The sequence below is a fragment of the Chinchilla lanigera genome, unplaced genomic scaffold (assembly GCF_000276665.1).
Source record: "Chinchilla lanigera isolate Chin_1 unplaced genomic scaffold, ChiLan1.0 scaffold00112, whole genome shotgun sequence".
Classification (NCBI taxonomy): Eukaryota; Metazoa; Chordata; class Mammalia; order Rodentia; family Chinchillidae; genus Chinchilla; species Chinchilla lanigera.
Window position 1 is genome coordinate 1,173,688 of NW_004955513.1, and position 15,451 is coordinate 1,189,138.

The 15,451-nt window shown below is 55.6% G+C and overlaps 1 protein-coding gene and 1 long non-coding RNA gene across 7 annotated transcripts in view; one reads left to right on the forward strand and one right to left on the reverse strand.

Moving 5' to 3' along the window:
* Prrc2b (proline-rich coiled-coil 2B) overlaps positions 1–14,037 on the forward strand; it is a 50,626-nt gene extending 36,589 nt beyond the window's left edge. For 4 of the 6 annotated variants that reach the window (XM_005408365.2, XM_005408369.2, XM_013506607.1 and 1 more), the window contains exons 22-32: positions 125–322; positions 656–742; positions 1,851–1,955; positions 2,058–2,250; positions 2,961–3,058; positions 3,909–4,036; positions 4,412–4,652; positions 5,603–5,758; positions 6,449–6,540; positions 8,572–8,653; positions 9,847–14,037. In XM_005408365.2, coding sequence (XP_005408422.1) covers positions 125–322; positions 656–742; positions 1,851–1,955; positions 2,058–2,250; positions 2,961–3,058; positions 3,909–4,036; positions 4,412–4,652; positions 5,603–5,758; positions 6,449–6,540; positions 8,572–8,653; positions 9,847–9,978 — 1,512 coding nt within the window. In that variant the 3' untranslated portion in view covers positions 9,979–14,037. The remainder of the gene's footprint in view (positions 1–124; positions 323–655; positions 743–1,850; positions 1,956–2,057; positions 2,251–2,960; positions 3,059–3,908; positions 4,037–4,411; positions 4,653–5,602; positions 5,759–6,448; positions 6,541–8,571; positions 8,654–9,846) is intronic. The other 2 variants (XM_005408370.2, XM_013506608.1) reach the window with 1 other exon arrangement.
* On the reverse strand, positions 317–15,411 carry LOC102022212. The gene is made up of 3 exons (XR_001231739.1): positions 15,180–15,411; positions 3,036–3,155; positions 317–695 (listed from the first exon to the last, which is right to left on the reverse strand). It is a non-coding gene; the product is annotated as an uncharacterized LOC102022212 (long non-coding RNA).
* Positions 15,412–15,451: the final 40 nt, after the last annotated feature.

Below are 15,451 nucleotides of genomic sequence, written 5' to 3' on the forward strand. Positions count from 1 at the left end.
CTGAAGCTCCCCCCACGGTGGCCAGGGCCCGGGCAGAAGGGGCCGTTGTCTTGGGTTCCTCCCCAGCGGCCGGGGCACATGGAAGCTAGAGCTGGTGTCTCAGCCGCTCTGCTCTCCCACCAAGGGTACCGAACAGAGCTCGGGACAGAGCAAGGAGCACAGACCAGGACCCATCGGCAATGAGCGGTCTCTGAAGAACAGGAAGGGCTCGGAGGGGGCCGAGCGGCTGCAAGGGGCCGTCGTCCCGCCTGTTAATGGGGTAGAGATTCACGTGGACTCTGTGCTGCCGGTGCCGCCCATTGAATTTGGAGTTAACCCAAAAGTGAGCCTTTGTTTTAATTCTTTTTTTCCCCTTGGTACTTGGGAAGGCGGGGGCTTAGACAGGTTTGTCTCTTATTTAGACGTAAGTTGGGAGCTGAGCACTGTCTGGGAGGAGTGTTGGCGTGGAGTTTGGGACCGGGCAGGTGCCACTGGATGGCCTTAGGGGCAGCCTTACTGACACCAGCCGGGCTCCCAGGCAGCCCAGACAGGGCATGCGGTCAGCCTGCTCGTGGATGCTTCGTGGGTTGGAGGCGCTGGTCGGGGTCACTCATGTTACGTGTCTTGGCGGGGGAGGTGAGCCAGGAGGATTACAGCGGCTGTGTCCTTTTTCCAGGACTCTGATTTCAGTTTGCCACCTGGCTCTGCCTCTGGCCCTGCAGGGAATCCGGTTGTGAAACTTCAGGACGCCCTGGCTAGTAATGTAAGTCTGCGCTTCCTCTGCCACGCTGCTGCGCCCCTACTCCCAGCATGTGTTTGCCCTCAGCTCAGACCTACCTGGATTGGAGTCACGACTGTTTCTAACCATGCCTGGGCGTTGTGACCTTGTGGGGGTGATGTCATTCCTAAGGTCTGGGATGGTTGCTTTCTTTGGTTTCCTGTCTCTGTACCAGACTTGGCCAAGACCTGTGCAGCCTTCTCATAGCCAGCAGCAGGGAGGGATAAAGCAGGGAAGACCCCTGCATGCCCATCTTCCCAGGGTCCCCATAGGCTGGCTCTGAACACAGTGACCCCGGAGACCTCCCTGCCCCTCTAGCCTGCTTAGGGCCACAGGCTGTGCAGTGACATTTCTGCATAGCGCTTGGTGGAGGGGTGCTCGGTAGATCTGCCAAATGAGTGAGCCTTGCTAGACAGCATTTCTCAAAAGGTTCAGGGAATGTTAATGCCACGGAATGCTGATAGGCATCACATGAGGACAGGTTCTCTGCTCACATGCATTGAAAAGGCTGGGCTCACCAAGTCTCCCTACTCTCCGACTTCTGTGTCCTTTAGCGTTTTTGTCCTTACGTCACCATCCTTGTCACCAAGGGCCAGTGCCAAGGTCTCAGTGATGTGGTTCCAATAGATCCTTCTGACCCTCCACTGTGGACTCAAAAGCAGGGAGATGAAGAGGACAGTGACTGAGAGACCAGGCAGCCCTCTCTTTATAGACTTCCCAGGGTCACCATCACACTCTCTGGCCCTGCCAGAGGGTCTAACATGGGATTTCCCGCCTGTGGACCAGCGACTTCTTTGTCAGTTTCCTGTGGCACTGAGCGATGGGCAGACTTTCTCTCCCTGCCCCTGGGCATCTTGGAGCCAGGCAGCACCAGTCTACTTTTGTGTTCCTTGGGGATGACTGTCCCTGAGTGAAGGGTTCTGCAGGGCTGTCCATGGATTTGCGTGAGGAAACGGACGAGGGCATCCGTCCGAGGGACGTCAGTCACGGTCATGGGTGCATGCAGCCAGGCCTGAAGACACATTTGGACAGGCCAGCTTGTTCCCTCGGTTCCATCTGTGTGTTCCATGGTTTCCTATCTCCCGATCTGCAGGCAGGGTTAACACAGAGCATTCCCATTCTCCGCCGGGATCATCACATCCAGAGGGCTATCGGTCTGTCCCCGATGTCTTTTCCCACTGCTGACCTCACACTGAAGGTGACCGGGCCCTGACCTGGGTGAAGAGGTGGAGGGAGGAGTCCAGGGTTCCCTGTCATACCTGGTCCTAATCTGTATCCTTCCGTCCCTTTTCCTCTGAAGATGGAGTCTGCGCGCAAGGCTTGGGAGAACTCCCCCAGTTTGCCGGAGCAGAGCTCCCCGGGAGGTGCGGGCTCTGGCATCCAGGCTCCATCCTCAGTGGGTGCCTCCAATGGAGTGAACTACAGCTCCTTTGGTGGAGTGTCCATGCCACCAATGCCTGTGGCCTCCGTAGCGCCTTCTGCTTCGATGCCAGGTACCGTGCCCTGGTCCTGTATACCTCCAAGCCTTTGTGGAATGTGTAGGAGGACACACTTGTTTTAAGTCCTGTGTGCTGCAGACGAGCACACCCCACACTTCCCAACTGTGGATCTAGCGCGGCCCTCCCACTGATGGTAAGGGCAGTGGCCGTGGGTCAGAGCCAGTTAGTGCCAGGGCTGTGCCACCTCTGGAGTGAGCCACTCTCTGGGCCACAGCTTGCTTCTCTAATGCGGCTATGCCAGTGTTGCATGTGGTGGCCACACCCATGAAGCTAGGACTCACCTAGAAGGTGCCGTCCAGCTGTGGTAGCTGGTTTTGCTCTTGTCACCATCCTTGGGGATATCAGTACCCCAAAGGAGTGTGTGGGGATTCTGAGGGCCAGCTGCCAAGGTCTCAGTGATGCGGTTCCAATAGATCCTTCTGACCCTCCTCTGTGGACTCAATAGCAGGGAGATGAGGAGGACAGTGACTGAGGGACCAGGCAGCCCTCCCCGTAGTAAACAGCCTGCCCGAAGGCTGGGGCTCTGGACATGTGCTGAGGGCTGGTGGGGGCGGGGGGCGCTGTGTACTTCGGCACAGAGCCGAGCACCTCTACTCACCCTGCCCCAGCCCCGAGTGCGCTGGGGAAGGTGGACAGTGCTCACTAAGGGCACAGCCAGCAGCAGCCCACCTTGACTCTTTGTGCCTTTTCTGGGTCATTTCCAGGCAGCCACCTCCCTCCTTTGTACCTGGACGGCCATGTGTTCGCAAGTCAGCCCCGGCTGGTTCCTCAGACCATACCTCAGCAGCAGAGCTATCAGCAGGTGAGGGTGGGGTGCGGGGGAGGGTGTGCGGCCCAGGCCAGTCTCATCTTGCTTCCTGCATTCCTCCCCGAGACACGCTGCAGCCAGAGCGTATTGGCTGAATGGATAAAGCAGACAAGAATGGATTGAATATTATAGGCCTCGCACACTTTTCCCTCTCAGAGCCTGCCTTCCCAGGTCATAGCTGGGAAATGAACTGAAAGAGTTTTCTTTGGCGATCAGGTCTCCCTCTGATGGAGAGAAGGGCCTGGACCCCCAAGCACAGACGCGTTAGGAAGAGGTAGTTGTAGAAACGCGGGTGTTTGGTTTGTGCAGGATTGGCACACTTACTGATTGTACTGCAAAGGGGTGATCTTTGCAGGCTCTGAGAGCTGCTGCGAGGTCTTCCGATCAGTTCTCGCCCACGTGCCCATACCCTCAAAGGAGGGGCTGTCTGGTAGGATTTACTCCCAGTGCACATTTGGGGTCTGGACAGAGCTGTAGCCTTACCTCTGTCTTAAAATGTTGACGCTCTGAACTATCACGTTTAGCTTTGTGAGATTGCCTTGATCGCCCTATAACTGGTTCATACTGCATGTGTGCTTTCTGCAGCATCCTATTTCTGAAATTTGCCATCACCGATACGCAGTCAGGATTCCTTCTTGCTACTGTATGGAATCGCAGTGTAGGGGTACACAGTGGCCTGGGGCTGCCCCCAAATTTTCACTGTTGTCTTCACCCCAGGAGCAGGGGAGCTCAGGCAGCACTCTGAACTGTGCACTGGGGCAGTGACCCAGCTCCCACCGCATGGAGGCTTGGGAACAGGGCAACCCGGGAGGGCGTGCATTTAGCACCTGGCTTCTGTTCACAGGCCGCCGCTGCCCAGCAGATCCCGATTTCCCTCCACACGTCTCTGCAGGCCCAGGCTCAGCTTGGGCTGAGGGGCGGGCTGCCCGTCTCCCAGTCCCAGGAGATCTTTAGCTCCTTGCAGCCCTTCAGGTGAGCCCACGTGCAGACTGGAGTGCGGCCAGGGCTTCGGACCCTGCTTTGTCCTGCAGCTGCCGCAGCTTTGGGCCCAGAACTGAGTGGGGGACAGTGTTCATCCCTGTGTGCCTTCCTCTTGGCCTCCCCTGCCCTCCTCCTGCAGTGCACTGAGGGCCCTGGGCTTTGGCATCATTATGTCTTCCTGTGCCACAGCATGGATGTCCATTGATTTCTCTAGACCAGCAGCATCAGGCCACCCAGGCCCCCTAAGTGTGCTCTGGGGGAGCAGGGACCCGCATTCCAGCAAGCCCTTGGGATCCTAGTGGTTGCTGGCATTGGGGATCACTGGAGGGCACGTCCATCTGATCCTGTGCCCATCTGCTTTTGCAGGTCTCAGGTGTACATGCACCCCAGCCTGTCTCCACCCAGCACCATGATCCTGTCTGGGGGCACAGCCTTGAAGTCTCCATATTCTGCGTTCCCGGGCATGCAGCCCCTGGAGATGGTGAAGCCCCAGTCCGGCTCTCCCTACCAGCCCATGAGCGGAAACCAGGCCCTGGTCTATGAGAGCCAGCTCGGCCAGGCTGCCGGGCTGGGTGCCTCCCAGATGCTGGACTCCCAGCTGCCACAGGTCAGGAGTCAGTCACCCTTGCCTTCCAGTAGCAGGCTCCTTCCTGTGACCGCTCCGTCCCTGTCCTGCCTCCTATCCTGTGTGCTGTGCCATCTGGTCTGTCCGCACTTGTCTAGTCTGTCATTACTAGTAACTGTGCCTCTTCTCCTCCCTATACCTGTTAGCTTCAGTGGGTTCTCTGGGCTCTATCTTTAGATGGGAGGTAGCACCCTGTTAGGCCCTGCCCCAACACCACGCCGTGCTCCCCCACCTGGGCCCCAGGGCCTCCAGCCTGCAGTACAGCAGCAGCCAGAGCAGTCCTTCTGGTGAGGCCACATGAAGCCCCATCACCTTCGTCCTTAGCCTGCTGTGCTCCAAGCTGGAGTAGAAGCCAAAGCTTGTGGTGCCACACGTCTCAGTGATGGAATTCCAATAGATCCTTCTGACCCTTCACTGTGGACTCAACAGCAGGGAGATGAAGAGGACAGTGACTGAGAGACACAAAGTGGCCCACCCTTCTCATTCTGGACTTAGGCTTGCAGGCACCCGCTGTTCTGCTGGCGTACCGTGCTTCAGAATGACCGCTCCAGCTGGGGCTTGTTTCCTACGCCCAGTAATGCAGAATAGTACACGGCTGATCATACTTCCGTTTTTCACTCAGGGCAGAGATACACTTCCTGTGCAACTTTTGGGACTTTGTATGGCTATTGATTTGGGGGTGGTATTCTTATTTCCTGGCTGCTTTAAATCCTTTCCTTCCCAGCCGAGGCAGCTCATGCACCCACCCACACACACACCCACACACACACACGCACACGCACACGCATGCCCTGAGCAGCTTGCAGCTGTGTCCAGTGCTTGTCAGTGGCTTCCCTCTGCGCAGAGGCGAGGTTAGCAAGTGCGGTGTCTGTGTGCCGTGGGCTTTCTCCCCGATGTCTGCTGCTCTTCCTCACTGTCCTGTTGCCCAGCAGCTGACCATGCCACTGCCTCGGTACGGCTCTGGGCAGCAGCCACTGATCCTGCCACAGTCCATTCAGCTGCCGGCGGGGCAGAGCCTCTCTGTTGGGGCTCCCCGAAGGATTCCTCCACCTGGGTCCCAGCCACCAGTCCTGAACACCAGCAGAGAGGTAAAGGTGACCCGTCGTCCTGCGGTCCGGGGGAGGGACCTAGCACCCTCTGTGGGAAGTGCCAGCTGCTTTGGTTGCTGCAGGGTGTTGGCCTCACCAGCTCGCGGCTTCCCTGTGAGGCAGTCCTCAGCATTCCAAGTCAGGGACTCCTCAGTGTCTATGTAAGCTTGTAACAAAAACAAGCTTGGGTGTGGGTGGGACAGCAGAACAGAAAGGAAGTGCATGAGACCACAGCCTCAGCCGAATATTGCCATCACAGGTGGAGGTCCCAAGTCGCTGGCTGAGCGTACCCAGAGCCTGTATTTCTGACTGGGCCCAGGTGGCTCTGCTATGGATGACATCTGGGTAAATGCTGACGATATGGCCAATAACCTATGGCTGTTCAGTTTGCTCTCCTGCCCTGCTTAAAAAACAAGCACAGCCGGGTGTGGTGGTGCATGCCTGTAATCTCAGCACTCAGGTTAAGGTAGGAGGATCACAAGTTATGGCCAGCCTCAACTACATGGAGATCCTGTCTTAAAAGAACAACAAAAAACCCACACACGTTTAGATGTTCTTGCCTCTAAGAAAAAGCCTCTTTTGAGCCTGGGTTTGAAGGACTATAGATCCTCTGGTGGCTCCCCTGGGGCACATGAGGGCTGGGCCATCTCTGGGGCCATCAGGTGATGGTTTGCTTCTTGATTCCTTTAGTCCTCTCAGATGGAGCTGAAAGGCTTCCACTTTGCCGACAGTAAACAGAATGTTCCTACAGGAGGCACCATACCATCGCCACAGACCTACAGGTACAGACCACCCTAGGGGCTGGGGCTGAGTTCACTGTAGATGTGACCCTTAGAGGCTCACAGGAGCCCCTGGCTCCAAGGCCTGGTCCTCGTGGTTGGCCCCGTGTGTCACCAAGAAGTCCCTGGGGTGTGCTTGTGTTTTAGTTCTCCGTGGGAGGAAGGTGGGGACTGGAGAGACTGGATTTGTTTTTCATCATCGGAATAAGATGCTCTGGATTGGGACAGCTTTCTAGATGAGGGGGAAAGAACAGCCCTGCTGGACAGCTTTCTGTTGCTGGGGGTGGAGGCTGTCCGTCCCACATGCTTGTGCCTGCTTGTTTCCTCTGTCTACACCCCCGTAAGTGTATTAGCCTGATTCAGAGGCAGCTCTGTTGGGTCGTGGTGAGACCCACAGGCCCCCTCTGCTGGGTGAGAAGGCAGCTGTGGCCCTTGACCCTGTGGGTGGGCACATGTCACTCTTGTGCACGTGGGACATCCCTGGGCCTCCCCTCACACGAGCAAATGAGTGGGACAGACGCACACAATCTGCAGCGCCCTGCGCAAGAGAAGTTCACACTGTCATCCTAGGTGCCGAGTCACCCCGCCAACACACGCTTTGCAGTTAGGGCCCTGCCTGTGACACGTTGTCACGATGGTCATTCTGCCCGCTGTGGTCAGGCTGGGGCTTCTCCATATCACTGCTCTGTACTTCCTGCCCATACTTCCAGAGAAAGCCTGACTCTTTGTTCCTCATTTCATCTTTTTCCTCTTCTCCCCTGTCTGGGCTGCACTGCTGTGTGTGGTACATTTGGTTCCTACCGTGACCCACCACTGGGCTACACAGCAGGCCTGCGACCAGAGCACCGGGTGGGGCGGGGCCTGGGCGATGAGGGCAGGGAGGGATCAAGTGCTCGCGTTGGCCCCAGCCCCCTGCTGTCATAGGCAGCATCTGCTGCAGACCTGTCCCAAGGAGCAGGCTGCTGAGAAGAGGCTTGTGCCACAAGCTGCCTCTGTGTGTACAGCTGTAGCGGGGCAGCAGCTTCCCTCCTGGAGGACACGGCTATGGGGCCAAAGACTCTAGGGGAGGGCCAACCATTTTCTTCCTGAAACAACCCAGTGTAATAGCTCTTTATGTAGTATTTCTAAGCAATCTTGAGGTAACCTAAAATGTACAAGATGGGGCTGGGAGTGCGGCTGACTGCATAAGGCTCTGCTGCTTTGATCCCCAACTCCCCCCACCTCCAAATACACAGGACAATATGTATAGGTTATATGTAAATACCACACCATTTAAGGGACTTGAGTATTGTCTGCGGGGGTTCTAGAGTATTTATTTATTTATTCATTTTATCTATTTATCTATTTATTTAGAGCAGGGTCCTACTATGTAGTTCAGGCTGGCCTTGAACTCACTATATTGTAGCCCAAATTTACAGCCATCCTCCTGCCTCAGCCTCCCAAGTGCTGGGATTACATGCGTGCACCACCACGCCCAGCCAGATGAATGTATTTAGAAAACCTAACAGCTTGTTTTCATGGAGGGGAAGGGTTTGTCACTTTATAGAGCAGTGTTTCCGAAGATTTGTAGAAACCAGGCTGTTGAGACATAGCCTGCACAAGGGGTCCCCAGGCAGATGCGGCGGGTACTGTGCCTGAGAGGGCTTTTAGGGTGGAGCAGCCACTGCTAGCTTGGGGTCTCAGCAGTTCCTGTTGGGCTGTGTACAGCACTGGTTAGGCTTCTGGACCACGGAACCTTTTCCTGCAGCACCTACTTACAGCCCCTGGTATGAGGAGTCATATGGGGCACACTGAGAAGGACCTTGGCCTTGCCTCTCCTAGGTTGTCCACTTTGACGGCAACAACCACTCCTCCCCTTTCTGCATTCTTGGCTGTCTCAGGTCTGGTTTTTTCCGTCTGAGCTTCCCAGTAGCCCAGGGCGAGTGCCTCTGGCCAGGGGGCCCTTCCTTCCTTGTGCCTCCTGTGTGCTAGGCTTTGACTCCGTTTCTGTGGTGACGCGTGTGTATTCTCAACCCCTGCCTTTGGTTTTTTCAGGCCTAGCTCTGCTAGCCCCAGTGGGAAGCCCTCTGGATCAGCAGTTAACATGGGCTCTGTGCAGGGACACTACGTTCAACAGGTAGAAGATGGCTTTCCAGACCCTGCAGCCCTGGACACTTAGGCCCGTCTCCCAGCGCCAAAGGAGAAGGGATTGTCCAACCGATTGAGTGCTCCTTTAATAAAGACACGCTCTAGCACTTAGAGCTGGCTGCCCGAGCCCCTCCTGGCGAAGGCATTTCTCCTCTTGATGGGCATCTGGACCCTTCCTTGTCCTGCAGAGAAGGGAGGATACTGGTTCCTCAGAGGAGGTGATGCCAGCAGGTGGACCCCCGAGCCGTGTGGGGCTGCAATGGCGCTCTGGGAGACCCAGTTAGGCCTGTGGGTTAGTGCTAGAAGCTGGGGTGTGTGCACGTGCTAGCTTTAGTAAGTGGTGTGTCTTGTCTCTGTTGTGGCTGGGTGGGATCAGAGAGAGAATTAAGCTCCTCCGATTCCTAGTGAGGATTTCTCAGTGTCTTTTCCTGCAGGCACTATTCTCTTTCCTCCTGTGAAGCATGAGAGCTCAGGACCTGGGTGGGAGGACAGTTGCTCTCATCTTACCCTCGCTACAGGTTCCTCTGGGGTCACTACCCAGTGCCTGTGGGAGGAGCTTCTAAAGCTTTCTCCCGGAGTTCTGGGTACTGAGTGAGGGGCTGAACCGTGCTGGCTGCTCTTCGACACCCTCCACTATGCAGAGCTGCAGACTGTTGGAACCTTGATGGGGAATCTCCAGGCCAAGCCAGGGTCCTGGGAAAGGGTTTTGCATGGTGGGCGTTGCTAAATCCCGGTCAGAAGTCTGGGAGAATTAAGTGCCTCACTCCCCTCTGCAGACAGCCAGGGACTCTTGAGGGCTTGTGTTGAGGGGTGCACTTGAAAACTGCTAGAAGGTTTTCTTTTGCCTTTAGGGCCTGGAGTGCACTGATTTGAAAAGGTTCTGGTCAGAAATGTGTCCGCCCTAGGATGTATCATTGCTGAATTCTCTGTGGAGGGCCTGGTGTCTCTCTGCCTCTCCAGATCACTGCACTCGATGCCTGTAGGGAGGGGACGGGCCAGTCAGACACCAGCCTCCTTACTAGAAGGGTGACTTCTCAGTCTGATCCTTCAACAAAGGGACAGACAACTCGGGGTAGGTTTTCTTGGTGACTCGGGAGCAGGAAGGGAGTGGTGGGAGCTGTGTCTCTAAACAGATGTTTCTACATTCGGGTCACTTTCTGTTTCCCATTCATCTGTCCAAAGGCCAAACGAGTGGATGAAAAGCCCAGCCTGGGAGCTGTGAAGTTGCAGGAGGCCCCCTCAGCCGCCTCCCAGGTGAAGCGCACCGGAGCGATCAAGCCTCGGGCAGTCAAAGTGGAGGAAAGTAAAGCCTGATGTTGCCCGGCCGCCGCCTTGCCTCACCCCAACAGGGACAGTGCCACCATCTGGCCTGGACAGGACAGCCACCACTCGGGAACCTCACCGGACCCAGTGTCCACCTGGCCTGGACCGAGAGCAACTCCTCTCCTCCACCCCCGAAAGCTCCATCGTCAACCAGCTCACACCGTGGAAACGTGGCATTGACCTGCTTGCTTCGAGACAAAAGAGCAACGACTCCCTCCCTCCTGCCCCTCCTTCCCAGTGACTGTGGAGTGAGTTGCCTTCTGTGCACCGCAGCCCTACCGCCCGCCCCACCCCCAGCCACAGTGATTTGGCAGCAGGGTCATTTTAGCCTGAAGCTTTTTGTTTTAAAAAGCAGCTAAGGTTTTTACAAAGGGGAAAGGAAAACAAAATGCCAGCTACGTCTGTATAGCTGAACTTTTATACGTTCCTCGCTGCCCTCTCCCCAGCCCCCCTCTGCTGTCCCTAAGGGTCTCCTTTTACCTCGTCCTGTTTGACACGTAACTGCGATACCTTGAGAGAGAACTCCTAAGAACATGCTCCCCCAAGCTGATCACCTTTTGGCGTCACTGAGGGAGGACACAGTTGTGAGCGCTCTGGGGTGTGCTTGCTGCTGGAGGCAGCAGGGGAGCAGAGCGGTGGGTAGGTGGTGTCACAGTTGGGTACCAGGCCTGGCCTCAAGGCAGGCGCTGTAACGTAAGAGTTCCAGGAATTCCAGACCTGGGCTCTGCTGAAGCCAGTGGACACACTGACTGTGGGGTGCCTGATTGTGGAGGTACAGCCCATCACTTCCCAGATTGGCCAAAATGGCTCAAGTGGCGGACACACCACAGGTCCCATCGGCACGCTGAGCTTCAGGGCCCTGTACCCCCTCCTTTGGGGGCCACTGTTTCCATCCACTTCCTCTCCTCAGCCTTCTGTGGCCTGTAACTTTCCTTTCCTCTTCTTCATGGAGCCTGCAGTGTCCTGCCCAGCACATCACTAAGTCACAGTGACAGGAACTCAAGGACATCAGTTTGGTTGTAGCTGCAGTACAGGCATGTGGTTCCTGAAGCAGGGTCATGGGGTGCTGTCCTGGCTGGGTTGGGGGACCCTGGTCAAACTGAGGTGGGCCTGTAGTTCCAGAAAAGCCTAGCAGCACCCCCACACCCCCCAACAAAAGGCAGCCTGTTGAGTCTACAGAGCTGCTCCATGGAAGGCTAGTATGAGCCACTGTGCTCTGGGCTTGTTTTAAAGTCAGAAACAGAAGGAAGTCGTCCCTACTCCATCATTCCAAGAAAAGTGCAGGAGAACTTCTGGGTCCTCAGCTGCTTTTAGAGTCCCTCGCCCGCCACCTGACTGCGGGAGCTGCTGTGCGCCCTGCTGGTGTCCCTGAGACCTGGCTTGCAGAGCTTGCTGTACATGCAGGGGCTTGGCCGTGCCCAGTCTGCCCTTCTTACCATGGATATGACAGCTGCTGAAGCTGTGTCTAGTGTGGAGCCTGAGGAAGGAAGCACCTTAGGGACTCGGAAGCAGCTTTCAGTCATTCTCTGTGTCAATGTAAGGGGAGGGGAGGTCACCTTGCACCCCCAGCACAGTGTGGTGCAGTCCCAGTGGCATCTGAACAGGGCAGTCTCATTGGAAGATGTTTCCCTGCTTCATCTTTAGCACTCGGCACCTCTCTCACCTCCACCCTCACACCTTCCTAGTTTGTCTCTTCTCCATCCCATCAGCCTTTGCTCTTCCATCCCTTCTCGAAGGGCCGCCCACTTGGAGTCTCCAGCACTGGTCTGCCCAAGCCTCTCATCGCTCTCCTTCTCCCCGTGCAAGTGTCTGGTCACTGTCCCTGTGATGAGTCCTCTGTCCTCCCTGCTTCCATTAGCAGCCAATGGATGAGCGTGGTCAGCTGGAGCCTGTGGCCATCTCTCCCTGTTCCCCTTAGAAACACAGCCAGACCTGTTCATGTGATGCTGGTGCACGGGATTTGTCCGAACCAACAGAACAGTCCTGGATGCTGTTACAAATGCTAGATGTGCCCTTCAGGCGAGCTGACGGTTAAGAATGATAGTACTTCTGGTTGGAGGAAAAAAAAGTCACCTGATCTCAGCCCCTTCGCACCCTGTATCTCCTCCTCTCTCCCTAAGTAAACAAAAACACTAGAATTTATTTATATGTATTGATGTTGTAGGTCTAGGTGAAAAAAAGTAAATGTTCCACTTCTCTATTTATATATACTGTCTGAATTACTCTGTGCAGGAAAGGCCAGGAATTTGCATGTAAAGTTCAGTGCGTTCGCCACTACGTGACCTCAGCTGTGGGCTCCTCCCTGCTGAGATGCAGGTTTAAAAGGACCCTGGGGGCAGAGGACAGGCCTAAGGCCCCAGGCCCCCAGCATCCCAACCCCTTCCATGGTCTGATTAAACGCAGTTCTTAGTGCAGAGATGATTTATGGTGCAATATCTCTTTCATGTGGTTTTAGAGCCAAGCTCATGGTAATAGAACTTGGGGTCTTATTTTGGTTTCCAACCCCCACCCTCAGATTGCATACATAAGCAGAAGCTTTGGCCAGGAGGCTGTGTGGCCTTTGGCGGGAACAGATGACTCCCAGCTCCTTTTGTACTCCCGAGGCAGTTGGCAGGGGAGTGCAGAATCCTCTCACCTCTGCCTACTCCAGTCATTGCCTGATGCTGGCAGGCTTGCCAAGGTCACTGGTGGTACTGCCTGTTGCTTGGCAACCAGTAACTTTGCAGTAGTGTTGGTCCTCTGGTGACAGCTCAGAGGAGTGAAATTAAAAGTGTGGGGTGTCTGAGGGTCAACATCCACCCTCTGAAAACTGCTGCCAGCTGCATTTGGTCTGATTCTGTAATTGACACTTCCGGTTTTATTTCCATTATCGTTTTCAAACTGAATTCATAGAACCCTTCCGGTTCTGGGTTCCTTAAGAGGGAAAACAAAGGAGGACTTCGTTACACATCCAGAAAAGTTGGTTCAGTTCCAAAACTGGTCACGCCGGCTGCTTGTAGGGATACTGGAGTAACTTGTTGAGCATCACGGTTGCCCTCTTGGCTTCTGGATCTGCCTTCCAGATGGTCAGTGGCAAGGTTTGTAGCTGACCGTCACCCAGAGTGCAGGAGGTTAACGTGCACCGGTTGCTGAGGCAGTGCACGGCAGGTCTGGCGAAGCCCCTCCCCAGCACCCACTGGCTTCTCCTCTGCCAAGTAGCTGCATGTTGCCTTTCAAACCTCTCTCGTCCCCTTACGCTTCGTGCAGAGCAAGCCTGGGCTAGGAGGTCTGTTGGAAATGGCCTTTGATAACCAAGGATACTGGTGTGTGTGTGTGTGCTTTATCCTGTTCTGTGATGAAAGGGATATGCGGATTTCCAAAAAGCCAGTTCTGAGTATGAGGCAGGTGACCTAAGACAGGTAGGTCATCTGGACAAGAGTGGCTCCAGGCTGGGGACGGACCCTGTCACCCAGCCGTGTTTCCACCGGGACCACCAGCAAATGTCTGGCTAGTGATCGTCAAGGCATGGAAGACCTTCCATTCACTGTTGTCCACCCCAGCTGGGTGGCCTCCGAGATGGCAGCAGCACCCTGTCTTCAGCATGTCAGGAAGCCTCGAGTGGAGATTCCTGTTGAGGCTCTGTGTGGAGGGCATTCTTCCACTCTTCCACTGTACTCTAAGCTTTTGACCTCATGCCTTGTGTAGTAAAAAGGATTTCGGGGGGTTTTGTTTTTTGAGCGGGTTTTTTGTTTATTTCTTTTTGTTTTCATTTTGGCCTTTCCTCTCTTTGTCTTTTCATGTAGACCAGATATTTGAAAGGGCAGACGATGGCTAAAGGTGTTCTGTGCAGCTTGTTTATATGTGTTTGGGGAAACTTTACCTCGGATGGGAAATGGAATCATGGATTCACCCGGCTGTGCTGGACGCTCACTCTCCCTTCCCTCCAGTTCAGTACCTGTTGTTTCTCCTTTCAAATATGTGATTGTACTAGCTCTTTCCATATGAAAGAACTCTCCTTATTTAAATAAAAAAAGTAAAAAAAAAAAAAATAAAGCTGAACATGCTTTCTCAGGTCGTGTGCCCCTTGCTTCCCAGCCATTTGATGAGGAGGGGCGTACAGGGAGAGGAGTTTGTTTTACAGGCCTGTAACAAACAGTGTGGCCTGGCCAGAATACCTTGGAGCGCGGCTGGGGGGGAGAGGGACGGAAACTGCTGTTCAGGTGCATCTTCATGGAGCCGCAGCGTCGAGCAGCCTCTGTGGGTGGCTCCCAGGTGTGCACAGCACCTGTCCCCCCCGCTTCCGGTGAGGAGGCTGCTCAGTGCTTTCATGTGACCTGTGCTTTGCCACTCCTGGGAGAGCTTTGCGTTGGGCAGGAGAGGATTATACTGCACTTTTGGTGGGGAAAGGGCAATCCGGGACTGGGTGATGAAGGGTCAGAGGACCTTAGATTGGGTTCAGGCAGTAGTGCTCGCTTCTGCCACCACCACTTTTGAGTCGCGGCATAAGATGTGGTCTGTAACAGTGTCTACACCTCAGGGGGTCACGTTTATTCAGTCTGGTAGCAGTCAGCACAGTGGTCACAAAGCAGGTAAGAAAATTAAACACCGTTAGCGTGAGGAAGCCCAGCCCCACACGTTTCGTTCTGCGCCCACGGCTATGTAAAAAGCAGCCTGGCATCTCAGCTCCTACAGTCACACGTCGCCCAGATCCGTGGCCACTTGGACGAGCGGTTCCTAGACCTTTACAAGGAGCCTGGCCCTGAAGCCTGAGTGTCCACGGGATGGCGCCTCTGCGGCACTAAGCAGCCGCCACTTGTGTGCCAGAGAACAAAATCCGCCCGAAGGGGCCCCAGCTCCTTCCTTCTCTAGGATCCTGGCCTTGAACTCCAGGGGATCCGCCTGCCTCATCCTCCCCAGTCGTGGGATTACAGGCGCGACGGTCAGCACGCCCGGCCTTCACTCCCTTCCTAACCGGCGTCATCTCGAGCGGGGCCGCCTAACTTGTGAAAGCAACTCCACAAAACCGCGGAGAAGCCTGATTCCCCGAGCCCAGCAGAACGAAGCGTACCGGGACGGACCGCCTGAACGAACCGCCAGGGACTGAACAGTGAGCCCCACACCGGGCGGCGGCGCTCGGGTCCCGGGGAAAGGAGGGGCGGGTGCGTCCGCCACGCCCGCCACCCCCGCCACCCCGCCGCCGCGAGCGCGCTTACCTGCCCCTGCCCTGCCTCGGCCACCACGATGCTGGCAGCAGGACTGCGAACTACATACACGAGTTGAGCCCACTGCGCTTTCAAATGACACACGTGTGCGCGGAACACGCCGTAATCCAGGAACACCGGCGCAGCGACACACTACGGACGGGAGAGTTTTCACCTCGCACTTCAAAGCCGTTTGACGCGCAGACCATCGTTAGGCGCGCACGCGCACCATCCCGGTCTTCCAGTGCGCACGCGCGCTGCTGTAAACGTCCAGTGCGCACGCG